The sequence below is a fragment of the Vicia villosa genome, unplaced genomic scaffold (genome assembly GCF_029867415.1).
Source record: "Vicia villosa cultivar HV-30 ecotype Madison, WI unplaced genomic scaffold, Vvil1.0 ctg.000326F_1_1, whole genome shotgun sequence".
In the NCBI taxonomy this organism is placed as follows: Eukaryota; Viridiplantae; Streptophyta; class Magnoliopsida; order Fabales; family Fabaceae; genus Vicia; species Vicia villosa.
In genome coordinates this window covers 471,878-493,975 of record NW_026705146.1, presented here as the reverse complement: position 1 = coordinate 493,975, position 22,098 = coordinate 471,878, and the positions used below count along the sequence as shown (strand labels likewise).

General features: G+C 33.4%; 1 protein-coding gene across 4 annotated transcripts; it reads left to right on the top strand.

Moving 5' to 3' along the window:
- Nucleotides 1-400: 400 nt before the first annotated feature.
- On the top strand, nt 401-20,668 carry LOC131626838 (histone-lysine N-methyltransferase ATX2-like). 4 transcript variants are annotated; one of them, XR_009291333.1, is made up of 26 exons: nt 401-1,459; nt 2,139-2,190; nt 2,447-2,521; nt 2,660-2,882; nt 3,234-3,357; nt 3,454-3,558; nt 3,786-3,991; nt 4,633-4,725; nt 4,900-4,997; nt 5,678-5,848; nt 6,109-6,240; nt 6,421-6,468; nt 6,646-6,757; nt 6,840-6,905; nt 6,982-7,043; nt 7,252-7,308; nt 7,696-7,764; nt 7,922-8,114; nt 10,503-10,787; nt 10,943-11,004; nt 11,094-11,171; nt 11,609-11,704; nt 12,192-12,295; nt 12,457-12,599; nt 13,810-13,956; nt 14,183-15,732. XR_009291333.1 is itself a non-coding variant. In XM_058897677.1 (25 exons), the coding sequence occupies exons 1-24, from the start codon at nt 804-806 to the stop codon at nt 12,596-12,598; spliced, it is 3,309 nt and encodes a 1,102-aa protein (XP_058753660.1). In that variant the 5' UTR covers nt 401-803; the 3' UTR covers nt 12,599; nt 20,444-20,668. The 4 variants fall into 4 exon arrangements, 3 of the variants coding, with proteins under 3 accessions (XP_058753660.1, XP_058753661.1, XP_058753659.1); XM_058897677.1 differs by lacking the exons at nt 13,810-13,956; nt 14,183-15,732 and adding an exon at nt 20,444-20,668; XM_058897678.1 differs by lacking the exons at nt 13,810-13,956; nt 14,183-15,732 and adding an exon at nt 20,423-20,668.
- Nucleotides 20,669-22,098: the final 1,430 nt, after the last annotated feature.

The window sequence follows — 22,098 nt, the reverse complement described above, 5'->3', positions numbered from 1 at the left end:
GAGATGTAGTTATTGAACGAGTGTAACTCGTGGTGTAACTCTTCGGGTGTAATTTGATCCCTCCTCATATATATAAAAAAATTATGTTGCAAAGTTTATATTATTTTGTCAGTGCCATTTATTTTCAAATAATCTAACCAAAATTTCATCTAAAAGTCTAATGTCCTTCACACACTCATCAACCAAATTGATTGAACTGAACATTTGTTACAAGACAAAAAAAAATTTGTGCTCTAACTCAAGAGTTTGTGTCTTGTATGCTGTGCTATTATTACTTACTTCAACATGAACCAATTACCCTTACCTTAAACATCAGATAGAAATTCTATATAACTAACATCAAAACAACAACATAATTTGAACATGCATCCTACCCTATACCACACCACAGTTTCAAAAATCAGCTAGAAATAATCACAACTTCAGATTCTCTCCTGCCATGCTTCCAAACACACCCTAATACCCTATCTTAGATTCTCACATCATTAAAAAAATCCACTTTCAATCCTCCAACCCTCTTTTCAGAAACTGTCATTCTCATATTAGATTCTTCTGATAAAAATCACTTATAAAAAAAGCACTTCACAGTACTACTACACAGATTCCACGGCGGGAAAACGCAATTTATTTCATCAAATTCCAACAACAATAATAATAATTCATAATTCATTCCTAAAAAATTAACAAAAAGTAAAAAGAAAAAAACACTCACGAGTTTTCTTCTTCTTCTTCTCTCTCTCTGAAACAAACACAAAACCCTAACATTGCAAAATTCCCTTTCTTCTTCTTCTTCTTCTTCTTCAATGGCATTCCCTCCCGATGAACCCGTCGGAGGACTCGCCACCGAAGAAGACACCACCATTGACATCCACACCACCCACGGCGCCCCCATTCGCTACCTCCCTCTCGATCATCTCTACTCTTCCACATCCCCTTGCAGCGGCTCCTCCAACGTCATGTCCAAAAAAGTTAAAGCTCGTAAACTCACCCTAACCACAGCCACTACTCCCAACCACAGCGAAGACGATAACAATAATAACATCCACTTCAATGGTGAAATCGAAATCGATATTGATTATCCGATTGATGATGATAAGAAAACCACGTCTACATCTATGGTGGTTTACACTAAACCGCCTCTTCTGTATGTTTACTCTCGGAGAAGAAAGAGGAGTTCGATTCCGGTGTCGTTTCGCGATTCGTTGTTAAGGAGGCGGGAGGAGATGGATGCTGAGAGGACTGTGTTGAAGAGGAGGAGAATTGGGAATAATGAATTGGAGAGATTAGGGATTGATTGGAATGCGTTGGGGAAAATTGATGGACCGAGGTTGAGGGAATGTAGGAATCCAATTGGGAATTCTGGTGTTGATGGGAGGAATAATGATAATAACAAGTGTAGTTCTGCTGTTAAGGTTCCGAGGTTGGCGCCGGAGTCTTACTCGATGAAGCGATGGGTCGCGTAATTTCACTTTTGCTTTCTCTCTTGATTTTATTTATTGTTTATTGTTTTTGTTCTAGTGTGCAATGTAGTAAAAGTTTTGTTTGTTTGTAATTGTATTCTAGAAACTGAGTTTATGCGAAGTTCAGTTTTGCTCAGATGGTTAGTTAGCTCTATGAGTTGGTTTTTGGGTTTGTGTATTTATGTCTGGTTGGAAGGAGGGGGAATCTTATGTGAATGTTAAGTCTTGCATGTAGTTTCTAAAGAGGGATTGTTGTTTGTGATTTTTCGGAATGTATGTAGAGTTTGTTTAGACTGTAGGTGAACTTTGCTTGAATGTGTATGGAGTATATAGTTTTGTGTATAAGGCTGAGTGATGTTGTTTATGTGTCTCTATGGTTTCTGTGTGGTAGGGAGAAGCAAGTCTTACATTAATGTTCTCTTTCTCTGCACTTACTACAGGTTGAGTTTATGTGAATATGTTAAGTCTTGCATGTAGTTTCTGAAGAGGGATCGTTGTTTGTGATTTTTAGGAATGTAGTTTTTGTTTAGACTGTAGGTGAACTTTGCTTGAATTGAATGTCTAGGGAGTATTTAGTTTTGTGAATAAGGCTGAGTGATGCTGTTTGTGTCTCTATGGTTTGTGTGGTAGGGAGAAGAAAATTTTACATTAATGCTCTCTTCTCGGCACTTACTGCAGGTTGAGTTTTGATGGCGCCGATCCCAAGGCTTTTGTCGGATTGAAATGCAAGGTAATCTTTTGTAACCTTTGGGTTAGTAATTGTTAGGCGGAATATACAAAGGATCCATTTTTAAATTTCGCACAACATTAGATTGATATCAAATGATAAATATAGACTAATGTAATGGTTGTAATCTATAGTGCACATGCGCGACATTTAAAAATTGATGTAACTTAAATGCTTCCTTAACAATTGTATAATCATTCTGCTGCGTCTGTTTATACAGATACAGATCATCAATTTCGGCTTCGTTTTTTTTTTGCAGGTTTACTGGCCCATGGATTCAAAATCATACACTGGCCATGTCAAAAGTTATGACAGGGAAGCCAATATACATCATGTACGCCCTTGTATAAATTATTGCTCAAATGTTTTGAATAGCTTCAAACAAAATGTTATGTGCAATTACGACTATGTGTATTTGATGATGTTGCACATGTTATTTGGATTTCATCCTTTCATTAATAAATATTTGCAGATTGAGTATGATGATGGAGATGAGGAAAATTTAACTCTTTCAAATGAAAATGTAAAATACCATGTTTCTCGAAATGACATGGAACGCTTAAAATTGAGTTACGCCAAAGTTCGTGACAGTAATGTCTCTGATTATGATGTTGAAGAGATGCTCGCACTGGCTGCAAGCATGGATGATTGCCAAGACTTTGAGCCAGGGGATATCATATGGGCGAAGCTTACAGGTTTATGCTCAATCTTGTTCAGTTGTTCCATTTGTAGATTATTATATGTTGGAGTGGGATATCTTTTATTAAATTTAATTTTAAGAAGTATTTACATCTGGCTATAAGATTTTTTTTATAAATATTATTATTATTTTTTCCTGTGATTCCATATGTATACTTTTGCAATTTATATGGCATATTAGTAACTTATGTATGCTTCATACCAAAGGAGCTAGGTACACATTCTCTACTTTGGTAATAATCTTATTTGTTTATTACTTGCATTTTCAGTAACAATTAGACCTGTTAATTTTGTAACTGCTAAATGGATGTGCCTTTTTTATTTTTATGTTTATGTTTACTTTGCAGGTTATGCAATGTGGCCTGCTGTTGTCCTGGATGAATCACTTGCTAGCAGCTGTAAGGGTCTAAAAACATTCATAGGGGGGAGATCGGTTCCTGTCCAATTTTTTGGCACCCATGACTTTGCAAGGTTTGATATTCTGTTAAATCTAAGAAAATTTTAGCTTTCAATATTGAGTGAGAAACTGTCTCCTTACAAGAAAAACCATACTCTCCCTTCTTCCAGAGTTCGACTGCAACAGGTGAAATCATTTCTCAATGGACTTCTAACAGATCTACACTCAAAGTGCAAGAAACAGAGTTTCATCGATGGTTTAGAAGAGGCAAAAAGGTAATATTTATCACTCTTTTTCTTTTCTCTTTAATGGTTCTCACACTTATTAACTAGAATGTCAAAAGATGGAAACCTTAATATGCTGCCAATTGCAATTTTGCTTGTGCGGTTTCAGGTTCACGTTTATTAATATGTTAACAGTATTAGTCTTCATTCTCTGTAATCTAGCACTTTCAGATGGTTGCTCTAAATTTATTGGTTTTACAACTGATTTGCTTAATCAGGTATTTAAGTGCACAGAAGCTTCCTTTGGAGATGATAGAACTGCGGAAAAGATGTACAGCTGATAACCATAACAATATAAGGGGAGAGAATGGAGGATGTACAGATTCTGGTGAAGACTGTGTAAATGACAAAGGGACTTGGGCAGCACTTCGAAACATTGATACTTTTCCTTATGAAGTGGGAGACTTGCAAATTCTAAGCCTTGGTAAATTTTCAATACTACTAGTACTTCATGTTTTTAGTAATATCTTCGATTAACCTTCTTGCTTTCTGACAGGATCTCTTTATTTTTGGTTGATGCTTTGCTTCATATAGCTGCTTTCTGATTTTCCTTGGTGGTTCCAAGAGACCCATCAAAACATAACCTTTCAATATTTTTAGTTCACTTCAAATCTATCTATTCTTCCACTCGTAGGAAAAATTGAGTGTTTCGAAAAGGTTTCCGTTGAATAACTTGATTATCTTAGATGGTAGTAGCTAGAAAGACTGGTTAGTAGTCTCATCAATATGCTAAACAGTTTTCATTTATCAACCAGTCAAATAATGCCACATGTATAAAAACTGTTTCCTTCTATTGCTAGTTCAACATTTTAGCAATTCCATCAGGGTGGATTCTTGCTTCCTGAAAGTGCAGAGTTTTACCCTGACAATAGATAAAATCATAGTTTTTATTATTATATCCGAGATTGAACACACCCTACAATACAATATAGAGTATGCTCACTTTCAACAAAAATTGAGGGTGGGTTTTTAGGGTCACTATTAATTCTTGGTTATTGGCAATTTGGTGAAGCCAAATGAACTTCTAGCCCCAAGAATGCTAACTATTTTTTTTTTCTTTTTCAGGAAAAATAGTTGGAAATTCCACTGCTTTTAGGGATGGAAAATCCATCTGGCCTGAAGGGTACACAGCAGTGAGGAAATTCACTTCAGTTACTGGTGATGCTTTTTATATGTTTTTGATTTCGAATGTTTACATGTTATTCTTTTGTTTGATTTTTTAATTGTCCTAAAGAATATTAAACATGCCATTATCCTCATTTGATTATTTTTATTCCATTTATTCTGATTCTTTATTTCCCCCCTCCTTTTTTGTGATTTTTGGTTGTTTAGACCCTAAAGTATCCGTCCCTTATAAGATGGAGGTTCTGAGAGACCCAGAATCCAGAATCAGACCATTATTCAGAGTGACAGTTGATGGTGGTGAGCAGGTTGGTTTTTACTATGAGATATGACTTCGCACTTTTACACATGATTTCTCTGAAAAATTCTATATTGAATTATCTGATGCTCTTACTTTTGTATCTATTTTTTCGTATTATCCTTGAGGGTTATTTCTTTTACCTTCCCTGACACATGTAACATAAATAAAGCATAAACTTTAATGACCTTAGAGTCAATAATCTTCTCTGATAAAACAATTCTCAGCCATACACAAAAGAGAACAGAAATCACACCAGAAACTGTTGCAGCGGAGCATCCATATAATTAAAAAACCACAGTTGAATGTTTGCTACATAACGGTCCTACCGTTAAATTGTCCCGTTACTAATTCCACCCTGTGTATTTTCTTTTTTCCCCCCCTGAAAATAAACAAGCCACATTTTAGGTTTGCTTTCTGCATGATCCTGCACCTGGCCCACACTGTCAGCTTTTTTTCCGTCCTTTTTAAAATGTTCTTTATTTTGTTCAGGTTTCTGTTTCTAAAGAAAAAGGTTAATGCTTATGTACAATATGCTCGCTTTGATAGCTAGATTTCTGGGTTTGTTTATTAATTGTTAAATTGCTTAACTAACTAGACTTGGTTTTTCCCTTATCTTGCAAGGATAATAAAAAAGAATCTCTAATTTCCATGACTTGTATTAATCTTGTTGTAAATGTTTTGCTGCAGTTCAATGGTTATACGCCATCTACTTGCTGGAATCAAATATACGAAAGGATAAAGAAATTGGAAAAGGTTGTTTCTGAAAGTTCCGTTGCTGATGGTGACATAGAAAGTGTCTACGAATCCGGCTCTGATATGTTTGGTTTTTCCAATTCTAAAGTGGCTAAACTTATTAAGGTATGCTGTTTTTAGATTTGAATGTGAACATGAAGTCAATATATTGGAAATTAGCAAATTGCTCAGGAAATATCTTTACTTTATCCCATAGAAGACTTGGTGAAATAAAGATAGTTTGGGTTTTGATATGGCTCAATGGTGTCAACTGCCAATCAGTCCTTATACTTGATCTAACCCAATATCTTTTACTATAACACACATACTTTTTCAACCCGTGTACGTGATCCTTGATAATCACTGAAAGTAAGTATTATTTCCAGGGATTATCTAAGTCCAAAGTCTCTTTGAAGAAATCAACGTGCAAGTCAGGTTCCGGATTGCCTCTTGGTTATAGACAAGTTCATATTAATTGGTTTGATCTCGATAAGTGCAATGTGTGCCATATGGACGAGGTACTGAGCCCCCCTTTAATCCTTTAGAGTTCATGCTCTTTTTATTGAGTGTTTCTGATTTTCTCCTTATCCTGTTTTTCATGTTCGTTCAAGGAAAATAAAATACTATTTTTCTTGCTTGTTTGCTAATAATCTTATTCTATACCGTGCTTGCTAATTGTGAGTTATTTGTATTGTCAGGAGTATGAGACCAATCTGTTTCTGCAGTGTGACAAATGTAGAATGATGGTATGACCACCCCACCTCGGAAATCTTTATACCTCACTTCCCCCCCCCCCTTAATTGATTATATAACATAAAGGAAGGGGTTTAACTTTCATGTGTTCAATACTGCTTAATTAAATAATAAGTCTACTACTTAATCCATTTATTGAGATGGAGCTATAAATTGTAATGTTCACTCAGGTCCATGCTAGATGCTATGGAGAATTGGAACCTGTAAATGGAGTGCTATGGTTATGCAAATTATGTCGTTCGGGTGCTCCTCCCCCACCATGTTGCTTATGTCCACTCATAGGTATTCTTGAACTCACTAATATTCATATTGTATTCTAAGTTTTATGACATGCCACTGATTATTGTAACGGAATTTCTTCTAGGTGGTGCAATGAAGCCTACTACAGATGGCCGGTGGGCTCATTTGGCTTGTGCGATGTGGATACCTGGTTTGTTTGTCTGACTTTGTGTACTCTTTTAGACTCTAGTTTGCTCATGTTTGCTAAGGCTTATAATTTTTGCCAGAAACTTGCTTAGCTGATGTCAAGAGAATGGAGCCTATTGATGGTTTGAGTAGAATCAGTAAGGTAGGCCTTCATAACTAATTATGCCTTTAATACTACCTTTTTTTGTCTTTTAAAATTTTCATGCTGAAAACATTTTCATTATTTTTCCTTTTTAATTTTCGTCAAATTGCTTGTGCGTCACACTGATCATACCGAGTTCTACCATTTCATATTTAATCTGGTTCCTAATTGCTTCCTCTTTAATCATGTAAATTTTGTATCCGAACAGGACCGTTGGAAATTGTTATGCAGCATATGTGGTGTATCTTATGGTGCCTGCATCCAAGTAAGTTTTCAAGTGTTTAGATAAAGAATAGTTTAAGTATGTTTTTCCTTGGTTAATAGGCCAAATCAACCTGGAACACCGCACCTGAATGAACTGAACCACAACAAAATCACCTTTTGCAGGAAGAAATATTGAAAATACAGTCATTTTTTGAAAATGTTTAATTTATGTATGGGTGCATCAGACTATATTTAATCTTAACCATCCATCTATATTTGTATGGTCAATATTAGCTTAATTTGTCTCACTTGATACACCTTGTATGCAAAAACACACATACATTACACATTGCACGGAGCTTGGCCATTTTATTTCTTTACTAAGCAATTTCTTATAGTTTACTAAATTATGATGGTTTTTCTTCTTCAAAATGTCAATTCTTCATAGTGTTCAAACAATTCTTGTCGCGTAGCGTATCATCCACTCTGTGCACGTGCAGCTGGTCTTTGCGTTGAGGTATTTTCCCTTTTTTCTTTTTTCTATACATATTTTATAAATTATTTTGTTTTGATCTTAAGAGAGTGGTGTTGGCTTTGATACAATAGTTAGCTACTTAGCTTAAAACATTGATTTGATAGGCCATTTATTATTATTTTTAATTTATGATTTATAGCTTGAAAGCGAGGACAGGCTCCATCTACTATCCCTAGATGACGATGAGGATCAGTGCATTCGCTTACTTTCTTTTTGCAAGAGACATAGGCAGCCATCTCATGAAAATTCTGTAGCCGATGAACGTGTTCAGATTATTGGTCAATGTTCAGATTATAAACCACCACCCACTTCATCTGGTTGTGCCCGAAGTGGTATGCTATTTGAAACTTATTTTGCTTATACAATTTTCCAATTTTATATCTTTTTCTTGCTTAATCTCCAGTAACCAATGTAAAAATAAACAGATGCTGTGTGTGTTGACTCTTAGTTTTTTTTTGAAACAACCAATGTTAATATTTTTAGTAATAGTATCATGTTGGGAGTGGGGATTGAAGCCTCATCCTCCTTATCATTCCATTCTGCTCCTTAACTCTCCCATATTAGCCACCAAACCAACCTTATATCCCCTAACTCTTAGTTAGTTTTTTGTTATACAGTTATACCATCTGTCTGTGGCTTCACTTATACTTTACTATTTTATTGAACTTTTTGTTCATGTTCAATGTTTTGGAGTATTCTATCTCGACTAAGTTTTAGTTATTCTTTATTTAGGATCAACTGAATTGATTTTCAAATTAGATATACTGTGTTCTAATGACCTTGACATCAAACTAATGACGTCGACCCTCCCATCAAATTGCTTGCAATTTGTGTTTTTTTACTTTAATAATTAATTGGGTCGACAATCAGTTATGTATCGAAGAAAGCTTTTAATGTGCACATTTGGAAAGGGGAATAGTTGTGTGCTAAGAGCAGGGTGTTTGTAATAGGCCTCCTATCACTAGGACTTAAGTTGGATAGAAGCATAGAAATCAAATTAGTGTTGGGGCTGAAGTCATGTAATTTTAGTAGCAGTTTATGTTACTATTATTAAATGTTGTGTGTACAGTAACTTCCATAGGAAGTCAAAAACTGCTTTAGGAAATTAAATTAATAAATATAGGCTGAAAGACAAAAGAGAGGGCATTCAGTTGTATTACTATTATGTTTTGGTTGGTTGGGAGAGACTAGGCTCTCTATCTCCTAGAGGTTGGGTTGCTGTATTTCTTCTTATAACCAACTCTGTAGGATGTTATTCTCAGAGGGTTGTTGATTATAATATAAGTTATTCAGTATGTACTGTTCTTCACTTGCCCGTAAATCCTAGATCTATCACAGGGTTGCAGAGTATCCAAGCTGATGAGCAAAAATGTTGCCACATTTTTTGAGATTAGTTAACATAGTTTGTGTCGGGCTACATCTTTGATAGATTTCCACACGTATTCATGGCTTATTAATGCTGAAAAATGTTTTTTAAAGGCTAATTCTGTTTATCAAGACCGTCTCTGGTTGTATCTTCCTAATGAATGCATGAAACCTCTAAACCAGTCGTAGTTCTCAGTGCACAGGTGTCATTTTGCACCGGTTTTACCAAATGCAGGAATATGACATGTATATAAAAATTATAGGACAGAACTATAGTATAGTGCATTAAATTAGTATAAAAAAATTAATAAAAAAGAATAAATCTCAATTTATAAGTGAGAATTGACATGTACTCCCTCCGTTCTTTTTTAAGTGTCATTTTAGCACAAAGCTCTTCAACCAAGACAGCGGATTGTTAAGAGTTATTTTTCCTATTATATCCTCATTTATTTTCTCTTTCCAAATATATTCACATTTATTTTCTCTTTCCAAATAAATTTAATCATACATACTCTCTCTCTTTTTCCAATAACTAAATGAGAAATTAATTAAATTTATGGAAAATGTGAAGTGAAGTTATTGAGAAAGTAAGGGTATAATTGACAAACTATAACATTAAATTATAAAAATGACACTTAAATGGAAAAAAAAATTCTTCTAAAATGACACTTAAAAAAAAAGGAGGGAGTATTATTTTAGACAAAATGAGATATCATACTTAATCTAATTATTGGAATATTCTCATCTCTATTGGTATTAAAGTTTTAAAAATTGAAGAAAATCGTAAAATACAACTATAAGTGTATGGTATAAATGTGTGCGGCATGATGGATACCACACAACACGGCTTTTGAAGTTTTACTTGCTTCCTTGCTGGTTTGAAAGATGCTCATTCTATTTCTTGCTCAAAATATCAGTTAGCCAACTTGTTGTAGTACTGTGTTTTGAGTTGATTGATGTGTGCATTAATACTTCTTAGATTCAATCTGAGTCAACCTGGTTAAGGATGTGTCCCTGTTTGTGCATTGAAAAGTCAAATCTCAGGGAAAGGTTGTAGACTCCCTATTGTATATTGCTTGGGGGATTGAAGATTAATTGGAAAATACTGGGTGACTGGTAAATAAGAACAGTCACCTTTTCTTTTGGAGATTTTTTGCTTTTTAGGATGCATCTTTTGTGCCAAATATGTGCTGGATGTTTTTTATTTTTTGTATTTTACCTCTCATATTGGCTAAAAGAGATTGATTTTGTTCTATTTGTTTTGGTCTTTCTTCCTCCTTTCTAATAAATTGTTCAATTGAAATAGTTAAAAATGCATTTGTTTAACGAAGCTTGCCTTTATTCTTTTTGGGCAGAGCCATATGATTACTCTGGTCGGAGAGGCAGAAAAGAACCTGAAGTACTTGCAGCTTCTTCGCTGAAACGTTTGTTTGTGGAGAATCAACCATATTTAGTTGGTGGATACTGCCAACATGGATTGTTGAACGCCCTAGAGCCTTCTGGCAGAGGAGTTTGCTCTAAATTCTTTTGTAGCGAGCAAAGGCTAAGAACGTCGATGAGTGATTCTGCAGACAACATACTTAGTGTTCCTGAGAAATATAAGTACATGAAGGAAACCTTCCGGAAGCAGTTGGCATTTGGTAAGAAAAATTGTCTTTAATACTTTTGAAAGTGGTGGGGAAAGGGAATTTGTTTTCAGTGGAATGTTGGCTTTTACTGGCATGGAGGGTCATAATTTCTGATTTAGCTATGGTGTGAACTCCTAAAACAAATGTTTTTATTTTTTAAATTTAAGGGAAATCAAGAATTCATGGATTTGGCATCTTCGCAAAGCATCCATATAAAGGTGGAGACATGGTAAAGACAAATATATTTCATTTGAATGGTCCTCTTTTATTATAGTATTTCACTTTTAAAGGATGGACTCCTTGATTTTGTTTATTTAGGTGATTGAATATACCGGTGAACTTGTTAGACCTTCTATTGCTGATCGAAGAGAGCATTTTATATACAATTCTTTGGTGGTAAGTGTTTTTGAATTATCAAATGTTAGGAACTTAAGAAAATAGTTTGAAAATTGATGAAAAGAAAGAAGACATTTTATTTTAAGAGTGAGAATAAGAGAGGGGTCTCTCTCAGTGTTATCAAAGATCCGCAATTGCGGCGCTATGACGGATATGCATGGGGGTTTTCGGACTCGCCACAATGGTAAATATCAGCCGATATTGCGCATTTGTCCGCCATAATCCACTATAACGGCGCCACAAAGTGTCTAGTATGGCGGGATTTTGGCTCTCCGCCATGGACAACACTGCTCTCTCTCTCTCTCTCTCTCTCTCTCTCTCTCTCTCTCTCTCTCTCTCTCTCTCTCTCTCTCTCTCTCATTCTCTCATCTCATCTCTATTATCTCTCTCTTTCTGTGTGCAGGATTTAGTGACCTGTGTCCTTTTCCCTTATGCAGGGTGCTGGAACATATTTGTTTCGGGTTGATGATGGAAGAGTCATTGATGCCACCAGAGCAGGAAGCATCGCTCATTTAATTAATCATTCCTGTGCAGTGCGTCCTTTCCTCCTTTTTTTAATCAGTTTCGTATTAATCCATTTATTACTTGTTAAACATTGCCATTTCAATCTGCTTGCTTCATTTGATGTATGTGATTCACTTGATTTTTGCTTTTAGAGTTGTGATTTCTAACTAACTAATTTTGGGGATATGCATTCTTGAGAAAACTTAAGCCTTGTCATGGCATATTATCATATTTCTATCTTTTAGACATGGTTAAATGACATTTGATGTATTGTGTTTTGTGTGAAACAATTTGATTAGCTCCCACAAAGCTGTGACCATACATAGGTGGCCCATTAAATGAAAGTATATTCAATCTGATCCTTTTGTTGAACCTATGTTCTACATTTTCTTCTGTTTGGAAATACTGCAATTCGACATATTTATTTGTGGAAGAAGCTATACTGCCTTTTATTCATTGCTGAAGAAAATAATTAATTGCTTATCTAATATCTATATCACTTTTGTTCTTATGCAGCCAAATTGCTATTCAAGAGTCATTAGTGTTAACGGGGACGAGCATATTATAATATTTGCAAAGAGGGACATTAACCAATGGGAAGAGCTTACATATGATTATAGGTTTTTTTCTTCTTCGAACGAGTAAAGATATATTCACAAAAAGAACCATACAAACTTGGCTTTGTGTTGGTTTAATTGTGTGTATAGCCTTAATATTTCCAAGTATATTATAATTCTTCATAATTTAATAATCCACTGACTTTCTTCGATTCTTGTAATAGATTTTTCTCAATAGACGAGCGGCTTGCTTGTTACTGTGGCTTCCCAAAATGTCGAGGTGTAGTAAATGATACTGAGGCAGAAGAGCGAGCTGCTACCATATATGTACCGCGAAGTGAATTAGTAGATTGGAAAGGAGAATGAGGTAAGCAGCATTTATCTTGCTGTCTGACATCTTTGGTGAATATTGCAAAGCATCACTTTAACTGTCATGGATTTTTAAGGTGGGATTTGGCATTTTACAATCTAAGCAATGACACAAAGGGACCACTTTTTACTATTATAAATTTGCAGACGACCTCCTTTTGGGGTCTTCTGGGAGGAATTTCTGTAGGCTTTGTAGTTCACTTTTTGTGCCTGGTCAAACTTTAGGGAAGCTTGCAGATTATTGTTATTTTGGGTGCTGGACGGGGGGTGGTTGAGTTTTTAGGGTTATTTGTTTTTGTACCTTTAATCTGTACAAAACCTTGTGTTTTTTTCCTCTGTTGTTTGGTATCAATTCCTTGGTTATGATTTCTTATGAGGTTTTTTGTTTTGGCTCTGGAGATTCTCTTGGTTAAATCTTTTTTATTCTTTCTGTTTTGAGGATATGCCCTCTCCCCTAAATTCTTATGCTTTTCCTTCAATACCATCATTATTAAAAAACACTAACTCCCAAAAATCTAGGACTTGATTGTTTGCTGGCAATGCTAGCATAGACAAATTTGACTTTGATTCTAAACTGGTTGTATTAAGATTCTTATCGGTCATCGATATGATCAAAATAATTTTTATAAGGCTTCAACAGTCCTCACTTCTTTAGTTAGCTTTTGGGGTTGATTTAGGTTTATTTTTTAGTAAATGGTTTAGTCCACTTTCTAAGATAGTATTGGAGCCTATTGTAGATTTTTTATTGCGCCACTTCTATTTTTGATGCTCCAGATGTCCAGCCCTAGACATGAGGGGGCATTGTTATTGGGTGACCCATATTGGTCCATGCTCTAGATGTGAAGGGGTTGGTTGTGATCCTTAATTGACTAGCAACACATTAACATGAACAGAGTAGTCCTTATATTGCTTGGAGAGTCCTCACCTCTTGTGCTAGTATTGAGGTTGAGTTAGACATAAAACCCAAATTCTAAGAGGTTGCCAGACACAGTTGGTCTTTATGCAAACTTGCTGAACCATATTAGCTCTTATTTTGAGTGGCTTGCACATACTTGTGCATGTTTAATTGAATTTCATTTGGGCTTTAATGGGAGCTCTCTTGAGTGATTATATATTTATTTTGTTTCATATTTTTGTCCTTATTTTATGTGTACTTCGGTTCTGTCCTTTCTTGAAAATTTATTCATTCAGTAAAAAATGAATGCTAGATTCTTGGCGATAAATTTGGTCACTTGCCGAAGGATATTTGTAAGAAGCAATTAATAAGAAAGATTACCTTGCAATCTACTATGCCAATGGAACCCTTGGAACCTTAAGTTGTCTTGTCTCTTACATCCTGACTCTAGATGTAGCAGGTCATGTCTTTTTCTTGAGGCTTGTATATTTCTCCAAACCTCTTTTCTTTTTTCTGCGAATATGGTGATTAAATTGGTTCTGCAGCACACATGTCTTTCTTTTGCTGTCATTTGTTGTCTGATTCAAAACCCATCACTTTGATTTCAAATTCAGCAGTTATCTACTTTTGCTAGTCGTTGTTCTGTCATACCTCCCGTTTTTCATTGTTTCTATTTTGTCTTGCAGATTTTTGATCCTAATATTATGCCATGGATTCTTGAAGATGGACCTTTGTCCAACAACTTCTGTCATGGGCTCAGCCATTTTTCCAAAATCCGGCGTTGTCAATAAGTAGTCTGAGTCTCTCCATTAATTCGTAACCCCAACTGAGCCGGTTACGCTGGCTCAAGGGTGGTTCCTCGGTATTCTGGTTATGGTAATCAGAAAGAAAGCATTTTTTTTAAAGTGGCTTCATTTCAAATTCATTTCCTCATTTAAGGATTCTGTTTAAGGTCAACCAACTTGCTGGTATGTTGTAACTTGCCATTGAATAGGTACAGTTGAAATTATATACAAAATTTATGCGAAGAAATTGAGAATGTGAATGTATGTAATGTAATCGCAGATTGTGTGCCTCTGGAATTTTGAAACGATAAATGTATGTACATATATACAACTAACAAGCATGGATAGTCATTATTGAAGCCAATACTATGTCTCCATTAAAGGTCAATATATCTTAGGTTTTGAGCTTGTAAGTTGAGAATTTCCTTTAACTTTAGAAACTCTGGTCAATATGATATTTGGGTTTTTCCTATACACCTCTCGAGCCAAAAGTCTATTAGGCTTGACACGTGGATAATATGGGTGATCCAGGACAGACTCGGATAATGAGTGATCCAATAACGAATCTAGGATAGACTCGAATAATATGGGTGATCCAATAACTGATCTAGGTCAGGCTCTCACACTCGCTTAGGTTGTAAGTTTAACTCAACTCTATAAAGTGACATTGTTAGTCTATTTAAAGGTCTCTTATGAGTGAAAATATTTTAGTTTTATAAAATTTTATAATGTAAATATCTTTTTAAAGGTGAACCTAACCTTTTAAAGAGTCTGGCGGACAATATAGTTTATTTTGAAATAGAGCCTTAAAATGAATTTAAAATCTAATCCTAAATAAGCACATGGGTTTAAGTCTTAATATAATAAGTTTAAATTATTGAAAATGTAAAAAAGCAAATGATTTATCTAAAGATACAAAACTAATATAATTATAGTAAAATATCTATATTCACTAGAATAAGGCATTAGCCATTTCGTTTGCATTCAAGACTTTTCTGATAAGCACGTAGTATCATATATTTCTTTAAAATAAGCTTTGGTCTGATTTATTTTATCAATAAATTTGATGTAGACTATGTCATATGTCCTTAATAGTGGTTGTCGATTCGGACAAATGTTTGCTATCTTTGAACTTCGTTACCTTGGTGACTTTCTCACTATCTCTTTCTAACCATTCATTCTCATTCATAAAATAAGCTTTGATCTGATTTTTGTATCAATAATTTGATGTAGAATATGTCACATGTCCTTAATAGTGGTGGTTTATTCGGACACGGATTTGTTTTCTTGGAACTTTGCTACCTTTGGCAACTTTCTCTCTATCTCTCTAACCATTCCTTCTCACTCATAGCAAAGGTACCCAAGACACCAAATATTATAAAGTTAGCTAATCCTCTCGCTTGTCTATTTCTACCCATAATATAAAGTTAGCTAATTCATTTTGGCTTAAAAAAATAAATTACATAAATAATTAGATATAACAACAATCAAATCTTATCGTATTAAGTGAAATCTATTACCTGAATCAACTTTCGTCAAAATATTTTATTAAAAATTATATTTATATTTAAATTGTTAGTTTTGAGATGTCTTTCTCTACCTCTAGCTGCTTATTTCCTATTCATCTGATCTACTTTCATTACTATAAAACTTACATGTCTTTTATATATATGCCAACATCTTTTTTATCATAGGGATCCCAACATTCTTTCTAATATTGCAATTTATAATCTTATCATACGTAGTCTTATCACACACCCAATACAACATCTTCATCTTTACTACCCTTATTTCTTGTTAATTCTTAACTATCCAACATTGTGTCTCATACAACATCGTAGGACCTCGTGTCATATAAAATCTCGAAAGCTTGAACGGTACATTTGTGTCATATAAAATCTTTTTAGATATGCTTAGTAGTTTTTGCATTTTCCTTATGAATGAAATTAAATAGGAAGAAATGAAATAGTTATGAATGAAATAAAATAGGAAGAAATGAAATAGTATAAACTTATGTTTCATTGTTTGAATTGATTTAAAAGGAAGAAATGGAGCGAGAATCTAATAGAATGCATTCTATCCCATTCTATCACTTTTTAGCATTTTTTGTATCTCTGATTTGGACGGAATGACAAAATTGATCTATTCTATCTTAAAATATTCAAACAAAAAATGACATCTTTATTTCATTCTACTCTAATTTGCTCCATTCCCTTTATTCCGGTCCTTATGTTTTACAATATCCAAACATAACTTAAAAAAATTCTCTTTGTATGTAAATATATGTATGTAAGTTGAGTTCTTAGCTGTTCATACGACACAAACTTACTCGGCTGACCCCATGCAAATGTAAAAAGTGCTACAACACTGACTCCAAATTTTAGGAGGTCCCTCCAAATTTTAGGAGGTCCTAAAATTTGAAAGGTCTAATTTTTTTAATAAATATTAATCGAAATAAATAAAATTTTATAATAAAAATTGCTCTATGATAAAAACTCAATACATATAAAAATTGAGATAGATCAAAAATCAAACTAATTATACTTAAATATATGACTGATTAATACATAATTGTATTTTTTAAAATTATAATTGTATTTATTTTTTAAATTTGGATCTATTTTTTAAATTAGAACGGACCTCTATATTGATTGGACCGACCCCGACTCTTCTTATACATATTGTTTTCCTATATTACCCTACATATGCGAGATATTGGATTGGATTGGATTTAAGACTACAGGACTACAATGCTAGCTTTTGTAATCCCTCTCATCTCTAAATATGATGCTTCCCAAAACACCTCACCATATTGATTTTTTTTGGTATTGATCAAGCTTCAGCCTTCCATCATCCTATTTCAATTTTGTCTTATTTGTACTTGACTACCCCTTCAACTTATATGTTATCTCAATTGTGTCATAACTTTTAATTTTGATTTTCTTTATACAAGACCTGAGTTCTTATGGCAGGTTACATAAGTCTAGTTATCCCCAGAGAACACAATGTTTCTAACTAAATATGGTAATCAACTTAGGCTTTATTGATCAATGCTTACACACCTTTAAAATTTAAGGTTGATGCCATTTTTAGATATTGATGTTATGGGGTTTTATTTTAGATATAAGTAGAGAAATAATAACTTGATACAAGCTCAATGAAGGATAATAATCCCTATTTATCGAGATGCACAACTCTTAATCATAAATAAATACTAGGAAACTTAGGAAACAAATCATGATTTTAAAATACTATCAGAAACTTGTCCTAGAATTTTTGTAAAACTTAATATCAAAGATATTCTAAGATATTTCATATTCTAATATTTCTCACAGCAGCAATGGTTAAATGGTTGCTGAGGTGAAGGTGGCTATGGAGCCTAAAGAGAGCCTAAAGAGCTGAAAACATGTTGAGGGAAAAGGATGAGCCTATTATAGAAGGCTGTAACCCATGGACATAGAAGGAAGGAAAAAAAATAATGTTGAAGAGTCTCACAATTCAATGATATGGTCTCAATATATGTTTATAGGTGGAACAATCTTCACCTTACAAATCGGTTTTATAAGGATGAGTTAGATCCGATCCACACACTCTAAAATGGTACCAGAGTCTATCTTAAGATCCGTTGGATCGCTTGCCATCTGTTTTTCGCTATTGAACCACCTCTTATTTATATCCACGTTCTAAATATCCAGTCCTGAGTAATGGTGACAAAACAAGCATGGTCTGCCAGACATATTTATTTTGTTCCATTTTTTCGCCGGGTGGAGGAAGGTTTTAGGCTCGTACCCTCTAATGTGTCTGTCCCGTTATGTTTTTTTTACGGCCTTTTACTGGCGTGGATATTAACATACTTTTTTAAAAAACATTTTTTAGGTTTTAGAAGGACAGTGTCCGCGGGGCCGTTCCACTCTTTTTTTTTTTTTTGGTGCGGGTCAAAGTTTTAGGTCTGCAGTCTTAATTATGTCTGCTCTGTTCTGTCTTATTTTTTGCGGATTTTTTCAGAACAGAAAATGTCTGTTTGTCACCCCTAATCCTTAGCGTGAATAGGGTGTGTTGAAATGAATTAAATTAAATCCACACATTTTAAGATAGAGTCAAAATAATTTAGGATGCAATTTATTACCTAATTTTTGAGAACTTGACAGTGACGACACATGCCCACAAATAATATTTACTTCGATACTGTAAAAGATGAATAATATATTTCAATTATGAATAACATTAAGACACTAATGTGTTTATATAAACTATTCTTATTTAATAGGTTTGATTAATGGACTAAAGATCCGAAATGCAAATTAATACTAACAATAATACAAATAATTACAATTAAAATAAATTATTTATAACATTCTTCCTTAAGTTAGTGAATGAATATCTATAATGTTTAGGAGGGATGTCAATTTGTATTTGTTAATGGAGATTTTTGTGGACATTATCTGTATGGAGCACCAAAGTTGGAGATTTTTTCTCCGCGGGGACGGGGATGAAGGGAAAAGTTTCTCCAATGATACTTTAGGGCGGGGATCGGGAAAGTACCTTCCGCCCTGTGGATTCCCCGACTCCGACAATATTATTTAACTTTTATATCATATAGGACAATGCTATCCAGTGCCCTAGGGGCACTCTTTAAAAGCTTAAAAAAGTAAGTTTTTCTTGGAAATATACCTAATTAATGCATCGAAAATTGAAATAGTGGATTTTTAAAGAATATTTTCTTTAAATAGAATGTTTAGAGAGTGCCCCTAGGGCACTCGTTAGCATGACCCTATCATATATTATATAATATATAATTATATAATTTTACATAAAAAATATTGATGTATTAGAAAATGAAGAGTCATTAGTGAATCATTTTATTTTAATGTTTATTGTATATTGTATTGTTTACACTACCCAATTTTAGAAAATGGCACCCAATACATAGAATGTATACACTGTCTCCTTCTTTTCTTTTCCCGATTATCTTTGTCTCCACCATTCATCGTCTCCTCTTTTCTCATCATCATTAGAATAACCACTCTCTTTTGTTCATTGTGCTTATTGTAATTACTCTTCAAATTCACTTTACTTTCCATTTATAACATGTTTTTCATTCAATTAATAAATTAGTAGTTATGAATTTGTCACATTTACACATAATGAACCACTTGCGCTAGACGATAAATGTATTGCGGTAGTAAATTAGCAAAAGCATGGTAGCAACAAGTTTTGTTAATATTTTTTTTTTACAGAAAAAAAATTAGCAACAACAAGTATTTTTTTTTATTTACAAAAAAAAAAAGAAAAAAAACAACGAAATACTAGTGTCATAGATAAATTATTTCTTAAGATTTGAAATCCGTGGATTTCTGTAGAGATCTGTGGAAATGGGGATGAGGGAAAATATTTTCCCGTAGTAGAGATTGGGGAATAAATTTGGGGGTGGAACGGAGAGCGGAGAAACATCCTCAGAACACTCCCTATCCTGCTGACATCCCTAGTTTATAGTATGAAGATAATCTTTTAAAAGTTTTTGCTACCAACCCCTTAGTTAGAAGATCTATCAAGTTGCCTTGAAAAAAATATATGGAGTGGAGATAAGACTATTTTCCAATTTTTTTAATATGTGTTTGTTTTGTTCTATCAGGTTGCATTAGAATATAGTCTATACTAATGGCAGGTTTATTATCACAATAAAGTCTCTTTGATTCATCACTCTTCATCTTCAAATCTTTTACGATCATTTCAAATCTTAGTAGTTAGCATTATCTCTCTTACCATTGGTCTGAACTCTACTCCCGCACTAGGTCTCAATACCACACTTTATATTTTTACTCTTCCTAGTCACAACAGAAAAAGGCAATATCATGTAGTTGATCTCCTATTCACAAGTGACCTTGCATAGTTGACAACATTGTTTGCTTTAAGACTCACACTTCCATTTCTATTTGGAGTTCTTTTCAAATGTTGCACAATTTGCAAATGAATCTCCTTTGTTTGGTGCATGATTTGACTAAGCTTACAACAAAAGCAACATTCGTCTAGTATGTGATAGGTATATTAGTTTTCCAACTAACCTTTGATACATTTTTTATCAACCACAAAATTTCTTGTGTTCTTCAACTTTACACTTTAGATCAATTGATGAATTTGTAGGCTTACGTGCTGTCTTGTCAGTTTCTTGCAGAAGATCAATAATGTATTTCTCCTGAGGTATGAAGATTCATTTCTTAGATGACCAACTTCAATTCTCAAAAAGTACTTCAACTCTTCCAAGGTTTTAATCTCAAACTTTTTGACTAAGAGTCTATTTGGTAAGACAAATTTTTGAGCTTATAGCTTATAAGCTCAAATGATAATTTATACCCGTTTGATAACGTTTTTTCATCACGAGCTTATCGTTTATTTTGCTTGCTTATAACTAATTTTTTAGACGCTATTTTAAATAGTGTTTTAGCTTATAGTTTAGTATTTTTTTTTCTTTTTTTTATCATTATTATTTTAACAAAAACCTACTTTTATCCTTTATAATTTATTTTAATTAAAAATAAAATTACTATGTATTAAATATCTTTTGTGTTATTTTATATTTATAAGTTAGTTAACCGCTAATTTTATCAAATACTTCAATTAACTTATCAACTATCAGTCTCAACCATCAACTATAAGCTATAAACTTTCAGTCATCAACTATCAGTCATAAACTATCAACTAATTTATTAGTCAACAACTATTTTTATCGAACAAACTCTAAGTGTTTGTCTAAAAGTTGTTGCTCCACTTCATCATCACCGACCACTAGATCTTGAATTGTCAAGGGAGGTTACCTAATGTAATGTCTGATTGGACTCTTGGATGAGTAGATTTAAGAATGAACTTCTTTCTTGTATATACTAATTTTTTTTTCATATATAAAAAAATTTAATTTCAATTTTCAATTTCAGCTACTATTAAAAGAAAAGGCTAAATTACCTCTAGTTATTTAATTATAATAAATCAGTCTTTTATGTTTTTTTCGTTACATGTGACTCCTTTATGTTAACTAACGGCATCATTATCTTTTTTCTATTTTATTTTGTTCTATTTATTTTATTTTAACTTTTAAAATTTATATCAAATCCGTTTTTTGTCCAAAAATTATAAAAACATTTCTAAAAATATTTCTTCTCATTTTACACCATGTAATTTTATGAGAATATTTTAATTTCTATTTTACAATTTTTTTTAATTTCTTCTTTTGCGTGCATTTTAACTAGTTTAAAAATACTTTTATGCACTAAAAAATTCTAAAATTTTTATTATATGATCCAAAGATGATCTCTGACTTATGTTAAATGACGTATCAGTATCACTAGTGTCACTTCAGCATTTTAGAAAGAAGTTTAGGAAAAAGGTCAACGGTGCAGGCGTTAGTTAACAAAAGGACCCACATGTAGCGAAAAAAACTAGCTTGTTACAATTAAATAACTTATAGGACTTTGGAGGTAATTTAGCAAAAAAAAAAATTTAATAAAAAAACTGCAACAAAGATAGGATGTTGTAGAAATATGTGACACATGAAGTTGTAATTGAGCTTTGTAATTTTAGACATTAATTTTGATTCAATTGCTACCTGAATTTTGAACCATGAAAGTGCTAACAAATATGTTCAGATGGATAGTAGCATGTAGTAGTTTTGGAAATATAATGTGTTCAACACTCATGAGAGATGTGATGATAAAGAAAGGTGTGATACTGCAAGCTTACTGTCAAGTTGTAGGAGAAAATATTTTGAAATGCCTACAATTTTGAAATTAGTGTAACAAATGTTCTCTAGCATTATCACTATGCAA

Excerpts from the sequence above, each read along its gene's own strand:
- LOC131626838 (XM_058897677.1), top strand. The coding sequence starts at position 804 with ATGGCATTCCCTCCCGATGAACCCGTCGGAGGACTCGCCACCGAAGAA. Across the intron at positions 4,726-4,899 it reads GAAATTCACTTCAGTTACTG|ACCCTAAAGTATCCGTCCCT; the intron begins GTGATGCTTTTT and ends TTGGTTGTTTAG. Across the intron at positions 6,906-6,981 it reads TTGTGCGATGTGGATACCTG|AAACTTGCTTAGCTGATGTC; the intron begins GTTTGTTTGTCT and ends AATTTTTGCCAG.